This window comes from Dermacentor silvarum, chromosome 9 (assembly GCF_013339745.2).
Source record: "Dermacentor silvarum isolate Dsil-2018 chromosome 9, BIME_Dsil_1.4, whole genome shotgun sequence".
NCBI lineage: Eukaryota > Metazoa > Arthropoda > Arachnida > Ixodida > Ixodidae > Dermacentor > Dermacentor silvarum.
This window is the reverse complement of record NC_051162.1, coordinates 113,895,578-113,919,669: the sequence shown is the minus strand read 5'-3', so window position 1 is coordinate 113,919,669 and position 24,092 is coordinate 113,895,578. Positions and strand designations below refer to the sequence as shown.

The 24,092-nt window shown below is 49.6% G+C and overlaps 1 protein-coding gene across 1 annotated transcript in view; it reads right to left on the bottom strand.

Moving 5' to 3' along the window:
* The window catches only part of LOC119463845 (uncharacterized), a 66,842-nt gene that overhangs the window by 11,792 nt on the left and 30,958 nt on the right, over nucleotides 1–24,092 (bottom strand). Inside the window, exons 6-8 of the mRNA XM_049655906.1 lie at nucleotides 18,477–18,645; nucleotides 16,802–17,083; nucleotides 6,581–6,725 (exon numbers count right to left, since the gene is read on the bottom strand). Of these exons, the coding sequence (XP_049511863.1) occupies nucleotides 6,581–6,725; nucleotides 16,802–17,083; nucleotides 18,477–18,645 (596 nt within the window). The remainder of the gene's footprint in view (nucleotides 1–6,580; nucleotides 6,726–16,801; nucleotides 17,084–18,476; nucleotides 18,646–24,092) is intronic.

Below are 24,092 nucleotides of genomic sequence, written 5' to 3'. Positions count from 1 at the left end.
GGCGAGCGTCAAATCTGAGAGCGGCGACAGTTCTAGTTCGGCCCGTGCGTAATGAATGACGGCATTGTGGCGGGAGAGAAAATCCCAGCCGAGGATAACGTCTCGGGAGCACGACGAAATTACAACAAATTTGATGGCGTATACAACGTCCTCAATCACAACACGAGCTGCGCACGCCGCTAACGCTGGCTGTGCGGAGGGACAGTCCAGTAAGGGGCATCGTGACTTTCCGAATCAAGCGACAAAGTTTTGTGTCCATAACTGATACGGCGGCTCCGGTGTCCACGAGTGCAGATGTGTGAACACCATCAACAAACACGTCTATCACTTTCGTCGGGCTACCCTGAGGATTTTCGCGTTTCGCCGGCGTCGCAGCCCTTGCCTCGTGGGCTGCGACGATTAGTTTTCCTCTTCCCGAGCTGCGGGACGGGGCCGCATCGGTGATAGCGAGCGTCGGCGTGGAGAAGGTGATCGGCGGGTATTGGGCGTTGGGCGGAACGTCGGTGACGATGCCGAAGGGTCGTCGTAATATGGGCGGGGAGAGCCGACCATACGACTTGGCGCAAATGTTGGAGCGCTAGGTGACTGCACGCGATCACAGTAGCGCGCGACGTGACCGGCGTAGCCGCACGCAAAACAGATAGGTCGGTTGTGAGATGTACGCCATCGATTCGCTGTGGTGGGCCACGTTCATGTAGGAGGACGCGTTGTGCGGGGCGGCTGGTGATATGGTTGCATTGCGGGCTGTGGTCGGGGCACAGTCAAGACGTCGGCGTATGTGAGAGGCCCACCTTGAGGGAAGGGGTGGGGCCTGGCGACGACTTCCGCGTAGCTGAGTGGTGCAGCCGGAGGGATCTGTTGGGGCCTGGCGGCGACTTCAGCGTAGCGGAGAGGTGCGACCGCAGGAGCATGGTGATGGCGCTCCGGCAAAAGCTGGGTGAGTTCGTGCGCGATGGTATTGCGGAGCGGGGGCTCAAAGCTTGACGTTAGCTCTTGTACTGGTGGTGGTTGTGCAAAGGCCAGCAAGGAGAGCTGGCGTGAAATTTCCTCGCGCACGAAAGCCTTCATTTCTGCCATCAACGCTGACTGATCAGAAATGGCCGTCAAGCCAGCGAGGTGTTCGTCGCGCGATGTAGGGCGACGGGTCAATGACCGCTGCCTGCGAAGCTCCTCGTGACTTTGGCACAGTGTAGTTATCTCGGCCACAGTGCGAGGATTTTTGGCAAGGAGCATGTTGAAGGCATCGTCTTCTATGCCTTTCATAACATTCCTGATCTTATCAGACTCCGACATGGTCACGTTGACTTTCTTGCATAAGTCCAGGATGTCTTCGATATAACTTGTGAAGGATTCGCCTGCTTGCTGAGCTCGTTCCCGCAAACGCTGTTCGGCGCGCAGCTTACGAACAGCAGGGCGACCAAAAACCTCGACAAAAGACGTCTTGAAGTCTGACCACGTCGGAAAATCCGTTTCATGGTTGTTGTACCATAAGCTGGCCACACCCGCGAGGTAGAATAGCACGTTGCTGAGCTTAGCTACTTCGTCCCATTTATTGTGGGCGCTTACCCGCTCGTAGGTCGTAAGCCAATCCTCAACGTCGGTGTCGTCCGCGCCTGTGAAGATAGCAGGGTCCCTGTGGCGCGGCACACCAGAGCACGGTGCCGGTGCAGGGGGAGGTACTTGATGGGAGGCTTCTTCAGGCATGGTCGACGGTACGGTGCGGGATCGAAGTTCCAGGTTGCAGGTTTTGAGGGCGCAGCACGCTCCACCAATTGTAAAGGGTTTATTAGAGATCGGAGCAGCGCAGCGTCGACAGTCAAACGAGACGGCTTTCAAGCACGAGCGCCGTTGCGAGCAAAAGCGCTGGACCCACTAGCGTCTCTCTTCGCTACAATATATATATATATATCAATTTGGAGCATTAGTTTATACACAGGTTCATCATCACCATCAGCCTATTTCTATGGCCACTGCAGGACGAAGGCCTCTCCCTGCGATCTCTAATTACCCCTGTCATGCGCTAGTTGCTTCCAGGTTCCACCTGCACATTTGTTCATTTCATCACCCCACCTAATGTTCTGCCATCCTCAAGTGCGCTCCCCTTCTCTTGGCACCAATTCTGTAACTCTAATGGTCTATCGGTTATCCACCCTACGCGCTACATGGCCTGCCCAGCTCCGTTTTTTTTCCCTACTGTCAATTAGAATATCGGCTATCCCCGTTTGCTTTCTGACCCACACCATTCTCTCCTTTTTCTTTCCATCACTCTTTGTGTGGTCCTTAACTTCTTCTCGAGCTTCTCTGTTATCCCCCAAGTTTCTGCCGCATATGTAAGTACCGGTAGAATGCAATTATTGTACACTTTGCTTTTCAACGACGGTGGTAAGCTCCCAGTCAGGATGTGGCAATGGCTGCCGTATGTACTCCAACCCATTTTTTATTCATCTCTCTCTCTCTCTCTCTCTCTATATATATATATATATATATATATATATATATGTCATACTTGGTCAACAGAACAAGTGCTTGTGATGCAACTGTGTATGGAATACTGGGTACGTAATTCAAACATTCACAGCCCTCTGCTTGTCTTATTCCCGAATACCGCTCCCAAGGGGCGCCGGATCGCTTTGGAAGACCTTACTACACGACGTGTAATGTGTCACGTTATGAAACTAAGACGCTGGGGCTCCACTTCGGCGCCAAGGTGTCGAAATAAACAACTACGAAGCATATCACTAATGAAAAACAAACCAGTTACACAGGCAACTCGTAAACTCCTTTCGTAAGCCTGTGTACCAACCTAAGTGCGAACGTCGATATACTTCTGCACAAACATTGTACAAAGCTTGGTTTCACACAGACTCCAATATGTGTGTTGGATCTGCATAACTTCGCAAGGTGACAGATCTATGCATTTGCGTCGGCGCTATAACCTCCCCAAACTCCTTGTCTACAAGTGTACATGTACGACGCCTGCACTTCGGCGCACCCGTAACATCCCTTACCCTACGGTTTCCAGGTTTCTTGGCGTTGATCAAGGCCTGTTGTAATGAAATGCGCTACTGATCCAACATAAATAATGACAGAAAGAACACACGACCACTGGACAAGTGCGTCGTTGCTTCTTGTGGCTCAGTCGCGCATTTAACTTCAGCATGTACAACCAAGTTGGTCCAACCTTAGCCCTTCCAGCCAGGCTTTTAGTTGCTGACTTGCCCACTTTCTAAGAAGCTCAACACAGTAAAGCCCAACCTTCATGGAGCGAAAAAGCAACGCACTTTCGGCGGCGGCCGCTCCGCGACGGCCACCCGCCGCCCGACGTCGAAAACTGGCTGTTCGCCGCCGATCCACTCTCTCCAGACATTTCCCGCCGAGCGAACCACCGCCACCGGAAGTTGTAGGGCGCGGCGGAGAGCGTGCACCAATCGAAATGCAGCACAGAGGTGTGGCTTCCGTCGGTCGCCAGTCGGTGGGAGTTTGGCTTGTTGACGCTTGGCTACTGTTCGGCTATTCCCTACCTTCGCTTCAAACGCTCGTTTTCCAGCGCTGTTTCTCCTCCTTGTTTGTTGTTCTGCCTCAATGTTCCAGTAAATAATATGTGGTCACTGCTTGTATTGTTTACTCTATATAGTTAGAGGCTTCGTTTCCCGATGATGCTCTGCCCATGCATACCCGCAACATGATGCCTTGCGTACCGCCGTGTTTTCGAAAGAGGTTTGATTGACGTTTGCAGGGTGTGTATCACTGGCACATCCGAGAAAAACGTGAGCCGAATCATCGCATAAGTGCGGCATATGGGCGGCTCACTACTTTAAGGGAGAAAAGAGAGCCTTCTCGCAAGCCACGTACTGGACCCCCCATTTCGGCTGGCGTCTTTTGTATACCCTTTTTTTGCCCAGCTCTCGCGACGCAGCGGAACGACAATAGTCTAAATCGGTGCCACATAACATGTGTGGCGCCTCGCGGGGTGGTTGAACCTTTTCCACGTGGCGACCATTGCACCGTGCTGACAGGGGTGACCGTCAGGTGGTGCGTGCCACGTTAGTCGGGATATTTTTCTCTGGAAAAGTCAGTCGACTACAGCTGTTGCAGTGACGACTATGGCCGCTATCGATGCATGGCTCCTTCTCTTGTTGCTTTTTTTTAAGCAGAAACTTTCTTTTCAACTGGGAAAGACGGTTTCGACGGACGATTGCCATGTCCGTCATCACATAACAGCTTTCCGTGTTTCCTCGATGGCAGGGCAGGCTCGTTGGCGGAAGCTGACGGAAGAGAAACTGTTGGCGAGCGGAGCGAGCCGTAAACAAACACAGGGTAGCAGCCGAGGGTTACTATCGGCGAAATAGCGACGTGTCGCTTAAAAAAAAGGAAAAAAAGAAAGAGTTCCGGCGAAGGGCGGACACTTATGAACGCACTTTTTGAGGTCAGTTGCCTTATTTTAGGCGTAAAAACGCCGCTTTTGTAGCCTAGCTCGTTTGACCACAATGACTCCTCGCGGGTGGCGTCAACCACATGGTCGGCTGCGTTCGCCCGCCCTTGGTTGCATTGAGTGTGGAGTGTGGAATAGACCTATCCCACCGACCGATCTGCGCGTGCGCCGGTTTTCCGGAAGTAGCATTGTCACCATCTTGGTTGTAGTCAACTGGTCTCACACTACAGTAACCACACCACCGCAGTCCCCGCTCGTTGAGTACTGCGCACGAGCTTCCCAGGCATCTCTGCGACTCCATTACTGAGAAAAATTCGTCATGTATTTTACGAAATTACATCGGCTGTTCATTGCAGCGTGCGAGGCGAACGTTGAAACGGGCCTATCGCTCCTTCATTTCGGCTGTTACCCGCTGATTACGCGTTGATCATCGTATTTGTTCCAACTTTGTAGGTAGTACAAGCTGATGTACGCGGTCGTTTCGCGTTAATATTTTGCACATGTGTATCTCGGTGACTGCTACGTTGTTTCTTTAGCGACGAACTTAATAGGATTTGTATACCTGTAACCTGTTGGAGACAGGTTTGAGATGCGGCGCCGAAACTTTCGTGCCCTATAGAATGATGCTCACGAGGCGCCCTACATGGTTTTCGCGCACAACTTGCAGACTTCGGTAACAACAATATCTATAAATTCTTAGGTAAGCCAGGCGGCGTTTTAACAGCGGAGCTGTTTAAGCCGGCCATAGTCCGTCCATCGCGGCCAAAAAATGTCAGCCGATCCTGGCGGTTGTGCAGAAAGGTTCAGACGCAATGGCACATACCCCTGTGAACTAGCGAAGCTAAGCCTCGCACAGGACGCCCAGGCACTCCGGGAGGCTGGAGTCGCCGGATGTCTACAAGTACCATAATGCACCGCGGCAGCGGTGGAGTCATGAAACTGGCATGTGGGATCGCTCTATTGGCGCTGGATTTTTGCGCTGGATCGCTCTATTGGCACTTAATCCGGCTTCGCGCTGGATTTTTCGTACGTGATATTCGTCGCGAAAATTCGCTGTATAGAGGTTGGCCTAAAGTGGCCTTTGGAGACTGCGACATCGATATTATGTTTTTCCTTAGTGCAGCATTCCCCATGACTTCTGATTCCGAAATTGTGTGCAAAGTGCTTGTGAGCTTATATAGCTTCTGAAATGCTAACTCTTACTTACTGTGGATGCAAAAATAAATTTTTCCTCATCTAAACAATTCTTTTTCGCATATCCTGCGTAGACCGTGACCGTGATTTAGTGTGAGAAAAATCTGTAGGCACAGTTCGGCCTCGTTCCTTCCAACACGCCTCCGAAGTTAAAAAATCAATATATAGCCACCACCCGTTGATGGCATGCGCCCCATAAAATTTCAACATTTATTATTGTATAGAACCTGCCACTATAGTCCGAAAAATACAGCACTCATTTTTGTGCTGAATTCAAGGTAGATGCTATTAATCATCAATTTGAATTTCATTATATCCAAAAAACGGCTGCGGCTTAGCTTAGCTAACCCTGGATATGCAAAGCGAAAGTTTGGTTTAGCCTGGTTAATTCTTGGTTTCACTTGGTTAACTATTGATTTAGCTGTATTTATTATACTTGGGTATACATTCATCGTTAAGCCAGGTATGACGGCTGTGCCTCGGTCGGTGGATAGACATGACTGTGATTTGGGGGTGGTCAGACGCCGCATGCCAACGATGGCTCAAATCCTCCTCCTCCCGCGCGACGCTCAGACAAGACCGCCCGGCCTCGCTGTCATCCATGGCCAAGCTCACACTGACTAGGCGAGCACGACACTCCTCTTAGCCAGGCGCGAAGCTGGTCATGTGGTCACGCGGCGACCCAGCTGCGGAGAGCACATCCGCCAAGCCGGCGGCAGCGGCGGAGCTCGGAGCGACGAGTCACGTGAAGCGTTGCCAAGGCTACGGTACAGCTGCGGTCAAATGAAGGTCAAATTGCTGGTGACGGCGAAACTTGGGCCGACTATGTTAGCAAAGCTTTCGCTTTGAAACATCGAAAGTTGAATTATTGTAAAAATGTGAAAATCTGTCACTAAACGAAGCTAAACACCGTTGAAGCGCTGAAATCACAACAATTGCAACACTGAATCTTACCTGATCTGCTCCAACCGTCCGCTTCGATGACATCCGCGGTTTCTTTGGGTCGTTTGTAGTATCCTCTCATCCTCGACTCTACGCGATAGCAGACCTCGCCTGTTTCGTGGGGACCGAGCTTCTCACGCGTGAGCACATCAATCACCTGAAAATCGAGCGGAAATGTTCATTTAACTGTAACAATCAATCTGAAGGTATTATGTATTCGTATGATACTCTACGAGTAAGTAGCCCATGTAGTTAAAAAAGATGGTTTAGCCATTCCGTCATTTTTTTTTATTTCGCAATACTCAGTAGTCTAAATCCTTAAGACTTACTAACCTAGGAAGGTATGATCAGCATTTCGTTACGTTACCTAAGGTTCCAATTTGCCACGCAGCGCAGCAATTTGACGGTTAGCGAGAGAGAAAACTTTTATTGCGAGAAAACCAGACAGGTCGGCTGTAGCAATTTGAAGGTTAAATTAGTTGAGCGTAAACATGTTTCCGGTTGAAGTTTTATGCTCCGAATAAAAATTTGTGTTCAAGCATTACCAGGGAATGCTTGAAGAATTAAAAGGACCGAAGGGACTCTTCTTTTTTCAGTGAACATACCTAAAGTGTTATTTACTTTTGACATGGGCCTACAGCTCTCCAAGATCTTTTTAACCGCACGGAAGAGTCGACAGGCACATCAAACAGAGCCCTGTACAAAGCAAATCTGTGAAAGTAGCCAGGATAAGTGTATGCGGGCATAGCCTCATGGTGTCTAAGGATCGTGTGCTAGGCTATTACAATGTAACCGGCTTAACCCCTGCTGTGTATGAGCTATTCTATCATTTAAGTGCCTATTTTACCTATTGTGCGTGCTGCAGGACCTGCGCGAATTCCTGGTCGCGTTGGGGACGCACATAAGCATCAGGAGGGCTTATGTGGAGCTTACCAGAACAGCTTAGCACGCGATACTCGGACTAGAGTCTAGTCTGAACGCATGGCTCTTACCCTCTGCAGAATCGTAGGGGTGCGCCGTGACACGGCGCGGACCGCCGCGTCGGTCGACACTCCTGTGAGATTACTAAAATCTTGGAGGTTTGTACATGACTACACAAATATATGCCCAAAAATTTTCTGAGCGCATTTGAATGAACTTTTTGGTGGCCTTCTAGGGTTTAGTTCGGCGACACAAGTGATTTCATTATATCGTGTGCTCAAAGGGACTTTGTTCGGCTCAAGACATATTGTACATAAATGTGGGTGCAGGATATATTTACTAAACTTTGAATGTGCAAGCATTTCCAAGGTTACCCAATGAAAAAACTGTCCGAGTGTCCGTCCCTCGCGTAAGACGATCGCATTCAAAATAAAGCCAGCAGCAATGTTTTACCACCAAAGTTTCTCACACTTTACATTACATTGTATTACATTCTTTACATAGTTATTCCTTGGAATTTTCAGAATGACAGCCCACAAACAAATGTCATGAAAAAAAATAGACCGGCCGCATATGCCTTTTTTGTAAAATTTTCGCAAAATAAACATTAAAAGTACGAAATAATAAATTGACAGTCACTTTATTTTACGCCAACGAGGGTGAAGGCGAAAGCCTGCGCGCTCAAGAGACATTGACAAAATTACTTGACATTCTCATTCGAATGCACTGTTACTTATTGTTTTTTCCGACCAACGGTCGCGGGTTGGAGTGCCTAAATTGAGGCTACGTTAATTAACTGTACCTGAATTAAGCTCGCCATAATTAACACTAAAGGCAGTGGTTTCAGCTCCCACCAACGCTCGTGGTTCGAGTGCCTTAATTAACTATATAATAATTAACTATGCCTTAATTACCTTCGCCCTAACGCCAAAGGGGTGGGTTCGACTCCCACCGAAGGTCGTGGGTTCGAGTGGCTTAACACGTTGACGACTGTGACTCGCGCACCATCAAAATTGTTGCGTGAGCCTTGCCGGCTTACTCATAGAAGACGATGACGAAGGTGACCCGCACACCATCACAATGGATCTTTTTCACGATTTTTGGGCGCCCCTAGGTTGGTTGCCGAAATCACATCTGGAGGGTCGGTTCGTTCGGTGCTTCGTCGGTAGGCAGGTGTTAATGATACTTTGATGCTGCTCCAAACGCTGATTATTTTAGTGTGCGTTTTTTCTTCTGTGTTGTGGACATTTTCTGTCCGTGAAGTTGACAATGTTTTCGCCGGTGGACTTCATGCGATTTTTCGACTCGGGCAAGCAGTGGACTAACGACCTAACCTCTGTGCCGCCGGTTAGCGACAGTGTGTTTCACTTGCACTTCGACGCATCAAATCGGCAACTGCACAAAGGATGGGCATTCAAGGAAGAGAAGTACATTCGTCGCATTGAATGCTGCGTTCATCAGCACTCGTCCGGGTGCGAGCTACAAATGCTGAGAAGCATCTGCCTTTCCTCGATGACGCCAGGTCATTACAGACAGGTCGCAGCACTTCGTGATGACGGGCAAACTTTTTTAAAACTTCCTTCTGTACGCACACGACCGTGCTGATGGCGTCCCCTTTTTGTAGTCGATCAACCCACGCATTTCGGCTACAGTGCGCACGGACCAGGCAGGTATGGCAGCCGGTGCTTCGCGCTCTATAGCTTCACAGAAAAGTGAATGCAGTAAAGCAAGAAAGGAAGTCCTTATCTCTCACAAAGTGGTCGCTGCAAACGCGCGAGGAGGCAGACCCGTCAACATTCACAGCGCACATTGCCTGCACCCACTTTGCTCTTTTGTCTGCATGCAGCGATGCCGCAGGGAACCTGAAAAAATGTTATTTTTCCTGGCTTTTTACAGGAGTTCAAGCATCCCACGGCGGCGCCCTGCTGAAGCATCTCGCCAGCGATCTCAGCATACACGGTAAAGGCACAGTATACCCGACGACTACGCAGCAACGAAGGAACGGGCGAGGGAACCAGCCACGCGGACGCACTGGCTCTACTTGCGACTCACCAAAAAGCTTGGAGACCGCGTGCTTCCCACATTGTATTCCGTGCGCATGCGCAGAGACTCCCCATGAAAAAGATCCATTGCTGCGTGAGCGTTTGCATATAGATAAGACACGATGCCGGGTCAATGCAGTAAGTAAATTACTACACCGAGTCGTCATGATGTACCATTTGGCTTCGACGACACGATTTTCACTCAAGGACATTGAAGATCGGCTGAACGGTGAGACATATAAGGCTTTCGCCGTAATAAAAGACGATCGGCCAACGCAAGAGGCCCCGTTTCTACCAGAAAGCACGCCTTCGTGCCTAGCGTTCACCGCCATCGTTTCCCGGTTAACATTACTGTTGCCTAAGCTGCAGTTTCCGGGAAGTGTGAGAAGCAGTGAAAGATCTTTGAATGCTATCACGTTCCACTCTTCTCGCCAGCTGAGGAGGAAGACGACGACAAACGCGCGAGCAGGAGCCTGAATGCGAGGGGCAGTATGGGAACGCTGGTATGATCAGCGGCATCGGAGCTAGCTGCTGAATAAGATGAATGCGCGAGTGGTGGCACGAGCGCGTCTCTGTGACCACATGACGTGTGCAATCAAGCACGCACTAGGCACACTTTAGTAAGCTAAAACTGTGAAGCAGCCGTGGCTTCGGATCGGAACATGATCAGCGGACCTGGTGTTGCCAAAGGCAAAAGTTTGCTTGCCTCTTCAGTTCACGTTGCGCCGCCATCGACAGCAGTTCGTGTCGCCGCAGCGCTGTCGCATTTACAGCAATTGCGCCAAGACGAGCGCTGCCGCTGAACAGTGCTAGGATTACCAGCAGTGTTGAGTGTGAACAATCAGCACCATGTCGTTACTAGAAAATGCTTATGCATCATTCACATATCTCCTTGAGGAGATTCTCCATGCATTTTTTACAAAGGAAGCTAAGGCAAGAGATGTCTGATCCGGCCCACGTGCAAGCACACTCATCGTCGTCTTCGTCACTCTGCACAGTCTCGCGTTCATTCATGTACGGATCGCTCCGTAACATCACCCTCGGCTGCGGAAGCGCCGTGCTGGGGCTTGCTATGAAGGCGACGAGCTAAAAGGGCATATGGCTTCAGCCGGGAAACATGAACAACATCAGTTGGTAGTGAGGAGATCGAAGAAGCAGGCCCAAGGGTAAAATCTCGTAACTGGCGTCACCGTGTGACGCTAGTTACAAGTGTGACGCCACCGCTTATGTGCCACCGCTTATTGTGACGCCACCGCTTACGAGTGTGACGCCACCGCTTATTCTCCTCCTGTGGATAAGCGGTGGTTAGCTAATGTTCAATGGAGCAGGTATGAAGGATGTCATCTACAACATTTGAGAGGTAGCACCTGGTGCCATCGATGAGGAGCTGCCGAGGGTCACCATGATCTCGAATTACGTCGTGGAGGAGAAAGTCAGCAACGTCTCCAAACACCTTCTCGGCAATGTCCTGCTTATTGCGGAGCGCGTGGTGCAGTTTCTTCTTCTTCTTTCTGGGGTTTTACGTGCTAAAACCAGTTCTGATTATGAGGCACGCCTTAGTGGAGGGCTGCGGATTAATTTTGACCACCTGGGGTTCTTTAACGTGCACTACAACGCAAGTACGCTGGCGTTTTTGTATTTCACCTTTATCGAAATGCGGTCGCCGCGGCCGGTATTCGATCCCCCTACCTCGTGCTCTGCAGCGCAATGCCTTAGCTAACTTAGCCACTGCGGCGGGTGGCGTGGCGCAGTCTATCGCGACTAAAACCCATTTATTTCCCGTGATGGATGCCTAGAAGGCCTGCCTAGAATGTCAAGGCCGACGCGGAAAAATGGCTCTGCTGGGATATAAATAGGCTGCGGTTTACCTGCAGGCAGCGCTGAGGGGCTCTGGCGGCGTCTGCAGCGTTCACAAGTGGCGACGTAGCGAAGCACAGAACAGTACATGCCAGGCCAGAAAAGAAATCACCACCCCTTCTACTCCGCGAAGATGGTCGAACAGCAAAGCTGTGCATTCGCAACCTCTTGGCTGGCCCAAACGTCGCTACTTGCGGGGGATGGGAAGCGTCGGCATCCATGGGCGACGGCGTTCCTAGCGCGTTCCTCACGCTTTTTTCTACGACGTTCCCATACAAGAGTCCTTGACCAAAGCACCGTATATGCAACCAATGCTAACGCGAACTCCTCTGATAACCCACTCCTCCGTTGACCTATTTTTTTCCTACACCACCATTGATTGGCGCGCCTCACGCTCTCCCCCCCCCCCCCAAAGCGAGTATTGGACGGTGCGACTTACGTCAACCCTTCTCCCCGTTCTGCTTTTCATCTGCACCCTCCCACAACATTCTCACAGGGTTGAGGTCTTTTCCTCTCCCGCTAGGTCACGTGGTTTTTAGCGAACCGACGACGGCATAGGGTGCGCAGAAACACCGTCGCTGTAAAAGCCAAGGCCGGATGCAGGCCTAAGTACGCGAGGCACCTAGGTGACCGGCACTTGGTACGTCGTGAATCTGGTCAAGAACATCGGAGCGTAGATGGCGAGGTAGACAAGCAGAAGCTCTAGGCCATCTAAGCTGAGATGCCGGACGTTGTCGTGTAGCTCACACAGGCGAACAGGATGGTCTGGTGGTGGACAGGCTAGACGGTCGATGATCACTAAGGTTGAGGGTCACTAAGGTCGGAAGCATCAACAGGGGGGCCTAACAAGCAATCTACATCTTGGTGCGATCATCCAGACTTGTAGGGCCCAAGAAACGAGCATTCTTGTGGCGATAGTATACCAATTAGCAGAGACGCCCAGGCGGATCCCGCAGCGACGAAATCCAGCAGAGAGAATGATGATCTGTAATCACAGCGAAAGTTCAACCACACAAGTAAGGTGTGAATTTGGTGACAGCCCACACTACCGCCTGGCACTCGCGTTCAGTGATGGAAACGTTTTGTTCGAACGATGAAAAAAGGCGACTTGCGTAGGCGATGGAACGTTCTGTGCCGCGGTGTTTTTGCCAAGGAGAGCCCCAATTCCATCACTGGCAATGATCACTGGCATCATTGAGAAGTTCTGCAGGTGATGAGGAGTCGAAATTGGCCAGTATTGGTGATGTAGTGAGTAGACGGATGATGGTAGAAAACAAAGCTGCTTGTTAGGGTCCCCACACGGCACGAACGTCCTTCTTCCAGGGTTCAGTAAGAGCGCGGAAGATCTGCGTAGTTCTGGAGAAAGCGACGAAAGTAGAAACATAATCCTACAAAACTCTGTACGTCGTTGGCTGAGCTCAGCACTGGAAATTGTTGCACTGATTGTACCTTGCTGGTGGCTGGTTGAACACTGGCAGCACTGACAAGGTCACCGAGCACAGTTATCTTTCACGGCCCGAAATCGCACTTGGCTGAATTCAGCTGAAGAGTGGTTCTACGGTAGACATAGCTTCTTCTTCCATAAAAGGAAGAAGAAATAGACTTTATTGAAAAGGCCGGCAGTTTGGTTTTGGTGGCGTTAGGTGGCGGCTCGAAGTCCTCGAAGTGGGGGCTCGAAAGTGGCATGGCCCAGAGCTAGTCTTCCAGCTCCGAAGCTTTCAGGGCTGCCTCCCAGCGGCGACGACGCCGACGGATAAGGTGTCTGGCGTCCCCCGCAGTTGGGGCGGCGGCGGGAAGGAGCGAGCTCAAGAACATGTATAGCAGCGTTGCTCTGTGTCCACACGCTTTAAACGCCTCAGTCCGCTGTAAGCTCGGCTAACAGTGGCGTAAAACGGTTGAGCTAGGGTAAGTGTATGTTTGCTGTGCGGTAGGGGGAATTTGCGTCTTTCAAGTATGTCATGTTGGGTGAGGTCTCTGAACGTGGTCAGGCTATCTACCCACGACCATTGTGATTCCTGTTGTTGCTGCGCGTCTCTCGTAGTGTCTCGATCCGGCATATCCGACGCCCCGCTCTCGTGGGCGCAGGCGGCCGCCACGTAATTTGCCACAGCTGGGCGAGGGAGACCTCAAGCCGTGGCGTGGGCCGCCTCATTGCCTGCGAGCAGGACGTTTGTGTGCGCCGGGGTCCAGATGAGGAAGACCGTATAATTTTGGGGTTGCGAGGGTGACATCATGTCCCCGTTGTCACAAATTTGGAGTATGCGGGCCGCATCCCAAGACACGTGGCTGTGCGCGAAGCCGCGGACTGCCGCCTGCAAGTCGCTGATCATGATCCCAGCGTTCGGCACCGCCGCGAGTGCTACGGCTATCGCCGCTTCTTCGGCCACCTCCATGTGTCTCGTGGTCACCGTGGTGCTCGCGAGGCATTTGTCCGTGCGGTCTACAACCGCGATCGCATGTGCGCTTCTCCCTTCGTCATATCGCGCGGTGTCTACGTACAGCGCCTCGTCATTGTCACCAACCTTCTTTTGAAGGTCGCTAGCTCGTTTGATCCGTCGCCCGGCGGGTCAGGTAGCTCTCAAACGTAGGCGATTAGACAATGACATTGTCTAAATAGCACAGAAAGGTGGGCAACTTATATACCCGCAGCAGAGAGTCCGTCATACGTTCCAAAGTAGCTGGGGCATTACACAGTCCAAAAGGCATAACCTTGAATTGGTGCAGGCCAACTGCCGTAATAAGGACCGTTTAGTCGCCGTCCATACGGTCGACTGAAATCTTCCAATAGCCAGACAGAACGTCGATGGACAAAAAGTATCACTCTCCATGAAGGCAGTCGAGGGCATCATTAATGCGAGGTGAAAGGTGGACGTCTTTATGAGTGACTTCGTTCAGATTCCTTTATTCAACACAGAAACGGCAGCTGCCATCCTTCTTTTTCACGCGGACTACAGCGGAGACCCATGGGCTAGACGAAGGTTCGATGACGTCTTTTGTAATCATTAGTCGACCTCGTTCTCAATGGATGTCGCAGCATAGGATTGGCGTCAGCAGTGTTGATTCGATGAGCCACGGCAGATGTTTGGCCTAGAGGGGGGCCGTCAAAATCAAAGATGTCATGATAGGAGGCCAGGACGCGTTAGAGATATTGAGCTTACGCCTGGGTCTGATCGGGAGTAATCATCATGTTAATGTCGTCGAGAGACGAAGGAGCAAAGATGGCGGAGCAAGGTAGGTGGCGAAACGTCTGTATCCGAAGCGGAAATCTTGCAGGAATCAAGCGCGGAAATGGTCGCCAGCAACATGCCTTGCTGGATAACCTTAGTCAACAGGCTGATGTTGAGAAGGAGAACGATCACTGTAATATTAGTAACGGAAACAATGGTGTGAGCATGGGCGACATCGTGGGCTAACAGAACGTCGATAATCGGAGACAAGACGTAGTCGCCCGTGTCGTAACGCTCCAGTATCGATGAGCGCAGAAATAGTGACGCCATCAACGTCAACGTATACCAAGCTTCGCCTCGTCAGCAACGTCAGAAGTGGATTTGTGGTGGGAGTCGTCAATGCAGCGTCACCTCTGGCCGCTGCAGTGTTTAGTTTTCCTGGTAGGCACGTGCAGGCCTAAAGGCGGACGACGGGCGGGAGTGTGTGGTGAGCGAGACGATGCTCGGCGGCCTAGATGCGAGCGTGACTGGAGACGACGCGGCGGCCGGGAGCGACTATTTATCCTTGTAGCAGCATCGACGTTAGGCAAATACGACTGGGTTGAAGGTGGGAAGCGGTGGCTGTCCGGACGGCGGTAAGAGGTAGACGGGGTTCGAAGCGGGGAGGACCAGCGGGTGGTGCAGTACTAACGACGATGATTATACGGTGACAATACAAGCACATCGGTCGATCGTCAGAAGTTCTCCACGCAGCAGGGTCTCTAACTTGTGTACGGAATCACTGCTCTCGATAGGATGAGGGCGGACGCCACGAAGTTTCTGTCGGGCTGGTCACAATGCACGCAGAGTGAATGCCCATGTTGGCGAGTTCCTGCCAGACAATGGCCTGTATAAATAGAGCCGTAATCGAGATCGAGTCACCGGTGTGGACTGGGGCAGGGGTTATGGCCTCAAGCTCGCGGCGTACAACCATGTCCGCTGCTCTTGTGGAACAAAGAACTGTGCTGCCGTGTCGTCTTCGCCAGAGGCCGTTGCCGCCTGGTTGGGAAATCGGGTGAATGCGTGGCCAATGCGCTGCACTTTACCCTGCTCATAGCGCCGGCACTCCTCGATAATAGCGTCTGCTACAGAAAACGTTTTGCACATTAAAAGGTTGAAGGCGTCGTCGGCGATCCCTTTCAACGTATGCCCGACCTTGTCGTCCTTCGGTATCTAGGCGTCAATCTTTCGACATAGCGATAACACGTCCAGGGCTCGCCATATATACTTTGCAATTCTATTCAATACAAGATATTCGGGAAACAAGTATTTGAGATACTGAGGCAAGATACTACCGCAGTTGCAGTATTAGATACGATACTTTCACTTGTATCTGAAGATACTTCGATTCATTCGCAAATTTTATTATAGATTCATAGAATGTAGCAGCAAACGCGTGTGCACGAAAATTTATGGTAGCTGCGAGCATGTGCCGTGGCCCCGATGCAACTAAACACACAAAAAAACAGAAAGCAAAAGGTGGCTGCGCACAGGCCTTCGCGCGTTTGTTTTTGTCGAGATGGTGCAAGGGCCACCACGTGGATCTGCTCCACAAATAGGAACGCGCACACCTCATCGCCTGTCCTCGCTGGAGAGCTCTGGGGGATAGATAAGAGAATGTCGCTGCTTTTAGTTTTACTCAGGTGGCTCAGTGGCAGTAGTATCAGCTTGAGAAACGGAGTTCAGCCATCGTTTTTAGTTTCGCACGGTGATGTTGCGATAGCAGTATCCTGTATCTTAAGATACACGGTACATTATTTCGCGTATGGGAAATACAAATACTGATGCACGTCTTGACAGACGTATCATGATACAGATACAAGATAGCCAAATAGTATCTAAGATAGTATCTAAGGTATATGTATCTTCGACACTGCCCAGCATGGGCTCGAATGACTATAAAGCGACCACAACGGCATCACGATTGCGAGCATGTTGATAGTTGGCCAAGCTGGTCGCCTTGTCGGCGAACAGGCTAAAAAACATACAGTGTGATGTTTTTAAGTTTTATAACAGAATCCTAGTTCTTGAGGTGGATATTTTTGAAAGGCGGACATTACTTGCACGACAAATCGAAACACATATTCAACTAATTACCAAAAATCCACTAATTATCTTTTCAAATATTTCTTTACGGCACATATTGCAATTTATTAATTGTAGCCCGTGATTTTGCACCGTGTATCCACTTGTGTGTAGCCTCTTACCTTTATTGCAACATTCGTAGTAGGGAAGCCCACGTCAGCGCTGATGCTGAGCTCTTTCTTTTTCGGCTGAGAAGTAATAAGGCGGCATGCTTCGGTCATGCCGTAGACTTGGACCAGGAGCTTAAGACCACCGAACGCTTTACAAGTTTCTTCGGACACTAGTGTCGAAAGGAAGCTGCCGCCCACGGCGATGCCCCGCATACTGGGCAGCGTTCTGCCAGTACGCCGCATTTCGCGTACCAGAGATTGGAGTATGCTTGGGAACATCTGTGTTGCCGTCGCCTGCACAAGGTTCAAACCCACAGCGTAAGCAAACTGGCCGAACCAAACTTTTCTTGTTGCGGTTTTAGTTTGGGTTACTTATTTTTTGTATCGAGGGGACTCATGACTATTTCGTATTATTAATTTTAACTAAATTTCCATGTTTTATAGTGTCATGTATGTTTGTTTCCAGATTAAATCGAGATTTTGTTGAGTTTACTTTCCTGCGTTTAGCTCTGTTCACCGTGATGTTACCTCCGATATAAGTTCTAATTAGCGATCTTGTTCTCACTCTCGTGACTTTGAGACATCCTTCTGAGTTTAATACTTGAATGCAGTCTATGACTTCTAATTCTGGGTTTATTGAAAACCGTATAGTTCTTGCTCATGTCCACAGATAAAAATTTAGGGCTTCAATAGGTTTGACGAAGTTTCGGTTGGTATGCCTAACAGCAAAATAATGACCAGAAAAGGGCGAAGTTTTTTTGCAATATCCTGAGCCCTGGAGTCTACATAGCGAAGGAGCGTCGAATGTGAGTGTCGGTTCAGATATACTGTAGAGGCGAAACACCGAAGAATCAATGCAAGGTCAAGAATATAATCCGGTATGCCGATTGAATACGCGACATCGTGTACAGACGACCCCACTGTTTTGTGATGCTTGTTGTGTGGGCCAGATTATCCAAATACATGTTCAATGGTTCGAGAAGATGAAGGCTTCAGGTATTCATTTTTTTTTTTCAAATATCAGAGTATCTGAAATATTCATTGCTTGACAGCATAAACGGAAGTGATGCGGGCAGTTTGCAGTATTACTTGGGTTATTTACGTAATGTTTCTGTTTTTTCATAGATGTCTGGAGTGTAAGAAAGTTCTTGGGTGAGAAAATAAACGTCGGACAGCGTGACCATTGCCTTTTGACTGCCACTCAACGGCGTTATATGGTTGTTAAACTATAAAGCACTCCATGCGAGTACCAATTCATTGCCACCATAGGCCTCAATTTAGCCTAGAAGGCTAAGCAAATTTCAGCATATGACCTGCAAACACGTTCCTCAAAAATGTTCTTTAGCCTAGGCAAATTCCTTCAAAAGTAATATCCTAATATCTTAAACAGGTTTAACTATTTCTGTGGTACACCCGGCACTTTTTAGAATAGTTCAAAGCGGTCCAGAAAATTCGAACTCTTTAGCTCAACAAGCAGTGCAGATAGATGATACTATAGTTTACTACATCAGTCGTTAGCTCATATCCCCCCGCAATATTTACCTGGTCGCTGATTGCACTGCCACTATTTGTGAGCACGTACTTTCGCTCAGATACCTCCTCGTTACGAAGAACTAAATGCAAACTGAGGAAATGCGACATCGTTCTAACTTCGTTTTAAAAGAGAAAAGGGTGAATACAACGCAACCTTGTGTTTGTCGACAGCGTCCATGATTTCCAGAGGAGCCATGGTCGTCGGCACAACAGCACAAGTTCCACCATAAAGGACAGCCATCATGTCGCACAACATACCAACCATGTGGGTGATAGTGTTGAAGCCAAAAAATATATCTTGTTCTCCCCAGGGCACGTGTATCCTGCACAGAAAGCAATGTTATTGACTAGCCCACCACAGAATTGCGATGCTTAGGACCTACAAGACTAATAGCCATACGTTCTCTGAAATCTTCAGGCGTTGGTCCTTCTTGCAAAGACACTGCTTGTTGCGTATACGAGAGAACTACTGGATATGCGATAAGCCTTGAAGTAAGGGGACCTTTTAAAATACCTTATGGGGAAATGGAACTTCTATTCAATAGCCGAAATACTATTGGTGTGGAGCAGAGGCATCGTGTTGTCGACTACTATTGTCGCGCCCTACTGCTGGCCCTTCTGAACAAATATAAATGCCAAGTTCAGGGCAATATTGAATCGCGTAAAGAGCCCTATTTCAGATTGAAGATAAGAAGATCATTTTTCTTGCAAATAGTCATGCTTGAAATTCCAGTCTATGCATTACAGTAAGTTCAAAAAAAGTCGTTTTCTTTTTTAACCAAAACTGATGAAAATCTGTTTTCCTTTACCCACTCATATCAGGAAAAAGGTAATGGCGAAGCTTTCGTTGATGTTTACGGAAATGGCAAGGCATCTCGATTTCATCTATAATAAAATTTCGCCCAAGTTTTATTCCCTTCTTTTTTATCACTCGGAAGATTCTGAAGCCGACTTCTTCCCGTACTTCTAGATGCCTTTGGCTATTCGGACACTGCACATACCAATTCTGGGACATCAGCCAAGAATTGGTTTCTACACAGTTGCACATAGACAGTGACCCACACTGTGAGTTCAGGCATAGATCTAGTGGAATATAGCCATCGGCTCAAGCTAAGTGCTCAGCAACAAAGCACCATCCAATCGCCAACAGGTACCATCAGGAAAGCTGGGTTAAAGCAAATGTAAGCTTCGCTTCAAAAACGCTGCCATTACGGCTTACCGGAAAACACGCATGATGCAGGATGTTGGGAAGCGGAGCGGTTCTAGTCAATGTAGTGGGTCTTCGACATGCCTTACCAAATTAGACGGTGCGCCGAAAGATCCGAGAGGCTAGTATCGCATGCAACGTGCTTGGGTTTACGTCTTATTAAAAATGTCGCAGTTACGACTGATTGGCGAAGCATCGATTGAGATGCTTCGCCAATGTCACCTGCCAGACTTGTAGGCACAACTGTGGCTGCTGTTAAGGGATCGATGTTATTCCTAAATAAACGCATCACTGTTTTGATATCCAAATATAATCTCACTATACCGTAGCCTTTAGACGCAACCAAGGACGGAAAAAACTATCAGGACAGGAAAAAGCGTCACTATCAGGGAGGGAGCAGTCTACCTCACTGGAGAAGTATTTTTTTTTATTTGGGATGTTGTGGAGCGCAGCGTTGTTGTGGATCACAGTGTAGCAGCACCCCAACGACCGCCGCTTCGCGTCGGTGTCCGGCGCCGCGGCTTCCGCTGCGGCACCGGGGCACAAACGAGAGAAGTATCCGCTTGCGCAAGAGCGAACGCTCGCATCGGCGGCGACCGGACGACTAATCGTCTGCTACAGATGATACAGCGGCCGCTCTCAGCGCGCGTCGCCGGACCAGCGTCACGTAATCAAAACTCAACTCGGAAGCCAACGTTGCGCTGGGCGCCGTCATGCTGGCGGAAGTGGCCTGCGGCGAGAGCCAATTGGCGTGCAGCTCTGCAACCCCCTTCTGCGTGCGATATGTTTTCCCTATACGCGCCCCCGCCGCAGACAGCATTTAAGATACAGCCGTTCGGGCGGATCGCGCAGCGTAGTACGCGGCGCGATCGGTGGGAGGGGCCAGGAGATCTGGTGGGAGGGATCTTCCCTGTAGTCCCAGAGAATATGATTTAAAGAGGCTATGGACCCACATAATGAGCAGTGTGGGTCTGTCAAATTAGGGTAAAAGTTTGCGTATATTTGTGGGTTGGGGAAGGAGTGCATTTGCAGTCGGCGCCAGGTGACTTTTTGTCCCTTGGTGAGGTTGGAAAGATGTGGGGGTTTTGTCCGTCTTGTGAGGCGGTAGTGTTGGGCAATATCGTGGTAAATGGTCAGTGGCTTACTGACCATGTCCCCTGGGCCAGAGACGGTACCCACCGCTCGGCTGACGAATCATCGAGCACACTGGTGGGCTGCCTCGTTCCCCGGGTTCTCTACGTGATCCGGGACCCATATCAATTCAATTGGGGTGGGTTCTTTTTCACTATCTTGTTTGGGGAAGAATGGCGGGTGCAGTATTCGTAGCGTGGCTGGGGCCACGATTCCACGTGCAAAGTTGGATATGGCGGTCTTTGATTCGCTGATTATAGTGGTGAATTCGGCAGCTGCAGCGAGGGCATTGGCCGCCTCTTCTACCTCCGCCGAGTTCAGGGCACGAACAGAACTGGCGTTCCTTAATGGTGTTGCTCGGGGCTTAGATTGGTAGTTGTCATTGTTGTTGTTGTTCCTGGGAAGGGTAATTAGGCTGATTGCGTACGTGTTATTTGGCAAGGAATATTGAGCAGCGTCGACGTATGTTGTGCTTCGGAGTTGGACCCGTGGGTTTTGTGCAGGGCTTGAACTTTTGCGTTTCGTCTGCCGTCGTGATGACCTACCAGCATGTGCTTTGGCAGCGGTTTGATGATGAATCTCTTTTCTGAAGTCGGGGGGAATTGTGGCGGCATCATTGTGTGTTGGTGATACTTTGTGCCCGATGCGGTCCAGGATCCAACGGCACGTCTTGAGGATAGGTTTGTGAACCAATGGGGGTAGTCACGCGTCACGAATTGCTACCTCTAAACGCTACTCCGTGTGTTGGACATAGTGGGCAAGGAGCATATATGAGTCGCGCACCGGCCTCACCTCGGCGCTGTCACTGCGATAGCCACCCGCCGCTGACAACCAATTATTTCATTGTGTTTCGCTCATCACACAAGGACCATCGGCCACATACTGCCGGCAGTGTCCTTTCCCTCTCTTTGCAGCCGTATGGTTCAGCGACACAAATTAAATAAATCACGCTTTTCGAGCAGGAAAGTAACCAAAGTAATGTTGTTTGCCGTTGCTTGGAGATACTGAGATTATATTTTGCGTTCCGCTTAATTACATAATTAGCCTTAATTAAATAATAAACTTCTCAAATATTATAAAAATTTAATTATGGGGTGTTACGTGCCAAAACCACGATATGATTATGAGGCACGCCGTAGTGGGGGACTCCGGAAATTTGGACCACCTGGGGTTCCTTAACGTGCGCCTAAATCTAAGCACACGGGTGCTTTCGCATTTCGCCCCCATCTAAATGCGGCCGCCGGAGTAATTTGGACTACCTGGGATGCTTTACACAGCATCCAATGCACGGTACACGAGCATTTCGCCCTCTTCAAAATGCGCCCGCCACAGCCAGGATTCGACCTTAGCAGCGCAACAACCAAGCCACTACGCCACCAGGACGGGTAATAAGAAAATCCAATGTGCATCTCAGGATAAATGCTGCTTTTTCTAAGAACCACAGGCCAATAAAACCCTGTTTCCTTAAAGTTACTTTATTTCCTTGATAAAGTGGAATGAGGCAAGCTCCGCAAAATAGAAGATGTATAAGAGATTTAGTGTGACTACACACCACGAGAAAAGTTGCGGAAGCAGTGACAAATAAGCACGATCTCAATTTTTTTATTTCATGTTGTGCTTTTTCATTGAGTATTGGTTTGTATGTAGTGTTGTGAAGATGAAGAGATGCACTGGGGCTCGGGAGCTAGGACACCGAGCGCTAGGGGGCGAACGAGAAGAAGACGAGGACGAAGCAGAGAATAGAATTAACATAATAGCCACTGACGCTTCCGTGAACGACGAAAAGGCGGGCGTAGACATTTTCTCGCTTTCGCTTGGTTGGTCATTCTCCTTGACACTGCCAGATTTTACTCCCGTATTTGAAGCTGAGCTCTTAGCAATGATTCTAACTTTGCGGAAACTCCCTTTAAATGATCCCAGCGCGGGATCACTGCGCTTACAGCTTCAACAAATTCACCGGCTCTAAAGACGTTCCTAAGATTAGTTCCCCCCTAGCTGAATCTTATAAAATTATTATGGGTACCAGGACACTGCGGATTACATTTCAATGAAATGGCCGATTCATTAGCGCGAGCATCCCTGAATGGACCGTTACTATCGGTCCTTCCAGTGGTGGCACAAATAACAGCGATCAGATATCGGAAATATACAATTCGTAGAGATATCATGGAAACAATAACATCACGGACTGAATTTCAGCACCTAAAATTTCTGTGGAATTTTTTCATTGGTGTCTATCAAGACAATCGGAAGTCATCCTTACAAAATTGCGTTGCCGTGTCCCACCATTAAACCTATATTTACACAGGGATGGTCTGGCGATATCGCCACTGTGTCAATTCTGCCTAGAAATAGAAAGCGTAGAACACTATTTCTTAATATGTCGTCGGTATAAATTACAAAGAAAAAGACTTCTTGAAATTCCGCTTGCTAAATTAGGGGTAAATTTAACATCAGAAACAGTGCTCACTTTCGGTGCCTCGGTATTTGGCTTTAGCCACAGGGACGTATTTGATGCCGTTTGTGGTTTCATTCAATCAACAAAACGAATAAAATTTTAAATCCCTACCTTTACAATTCTCTCAGGGATATTTCAGTTTTAATTCATGGCAGTATTATTATATATTATGCAGTTCAGGAAAATTAATCTGTCTGTTCTGATTACTAAATTGCACATTAACTGTAGTTTCAGAACCCATATCTAGAAGTTCAGGTGCTCAATTCTTGGCCTATCCCCCGAAGTGGGTACGAGCCATTTGCTGAGGACATCATCATCATCATCATCATCTACAGCCGGCCCAGGAACGGGTGCTGTCTCTGTGTCTGTGTCAGGAAGAAGAAGACGACCGAGGCGTGCAGACGTGCTTCGCATCGGCTCCGTGACTTTTGGAATTTTCCGAGCACCCAAAATTTCCTGGCGCCGCTGGGATCAGCGGAATATCTTCGTAAACATCAAGGCGACTCAGCGAAACCACACCTTCGGTGAGCCGCAGTTTTTACGACCAACGAGCGCCCCATTCGTTCGGCCACGCCGACAGGAGGGTTAGCCCTAACGCCCAACGCTGGCGCGCGGGAGGCCGGGGACCCACATGCAGCCGCCGCATCGTCGGTGAGCTGCGGAGGCGACCCAACCCGCAACGCTACGATCGCCCGAAACCCAGGCACCATGGCCCATCAGCCCACCACCACGGAAACTATGGAAATTGCATCGGAGAGTCACCCGACACACCTGCCTGACGAGGCCCTGCACGGGCCGTCTGAGGTTCTCTCCGAGCAGCTCCACCATCAAGAATCCCAGTGGCAAACGGTCGTTTCCCTTCATCGGAAACGCCGCCTGCAAAAACAACAAACCCCGGGTAAGCAGGACCCAGTCGGGCAAACCGCGGCATCGAAAACCCAGGCGTCAGCCACCGACGCGAAAGCCAGTTCGCC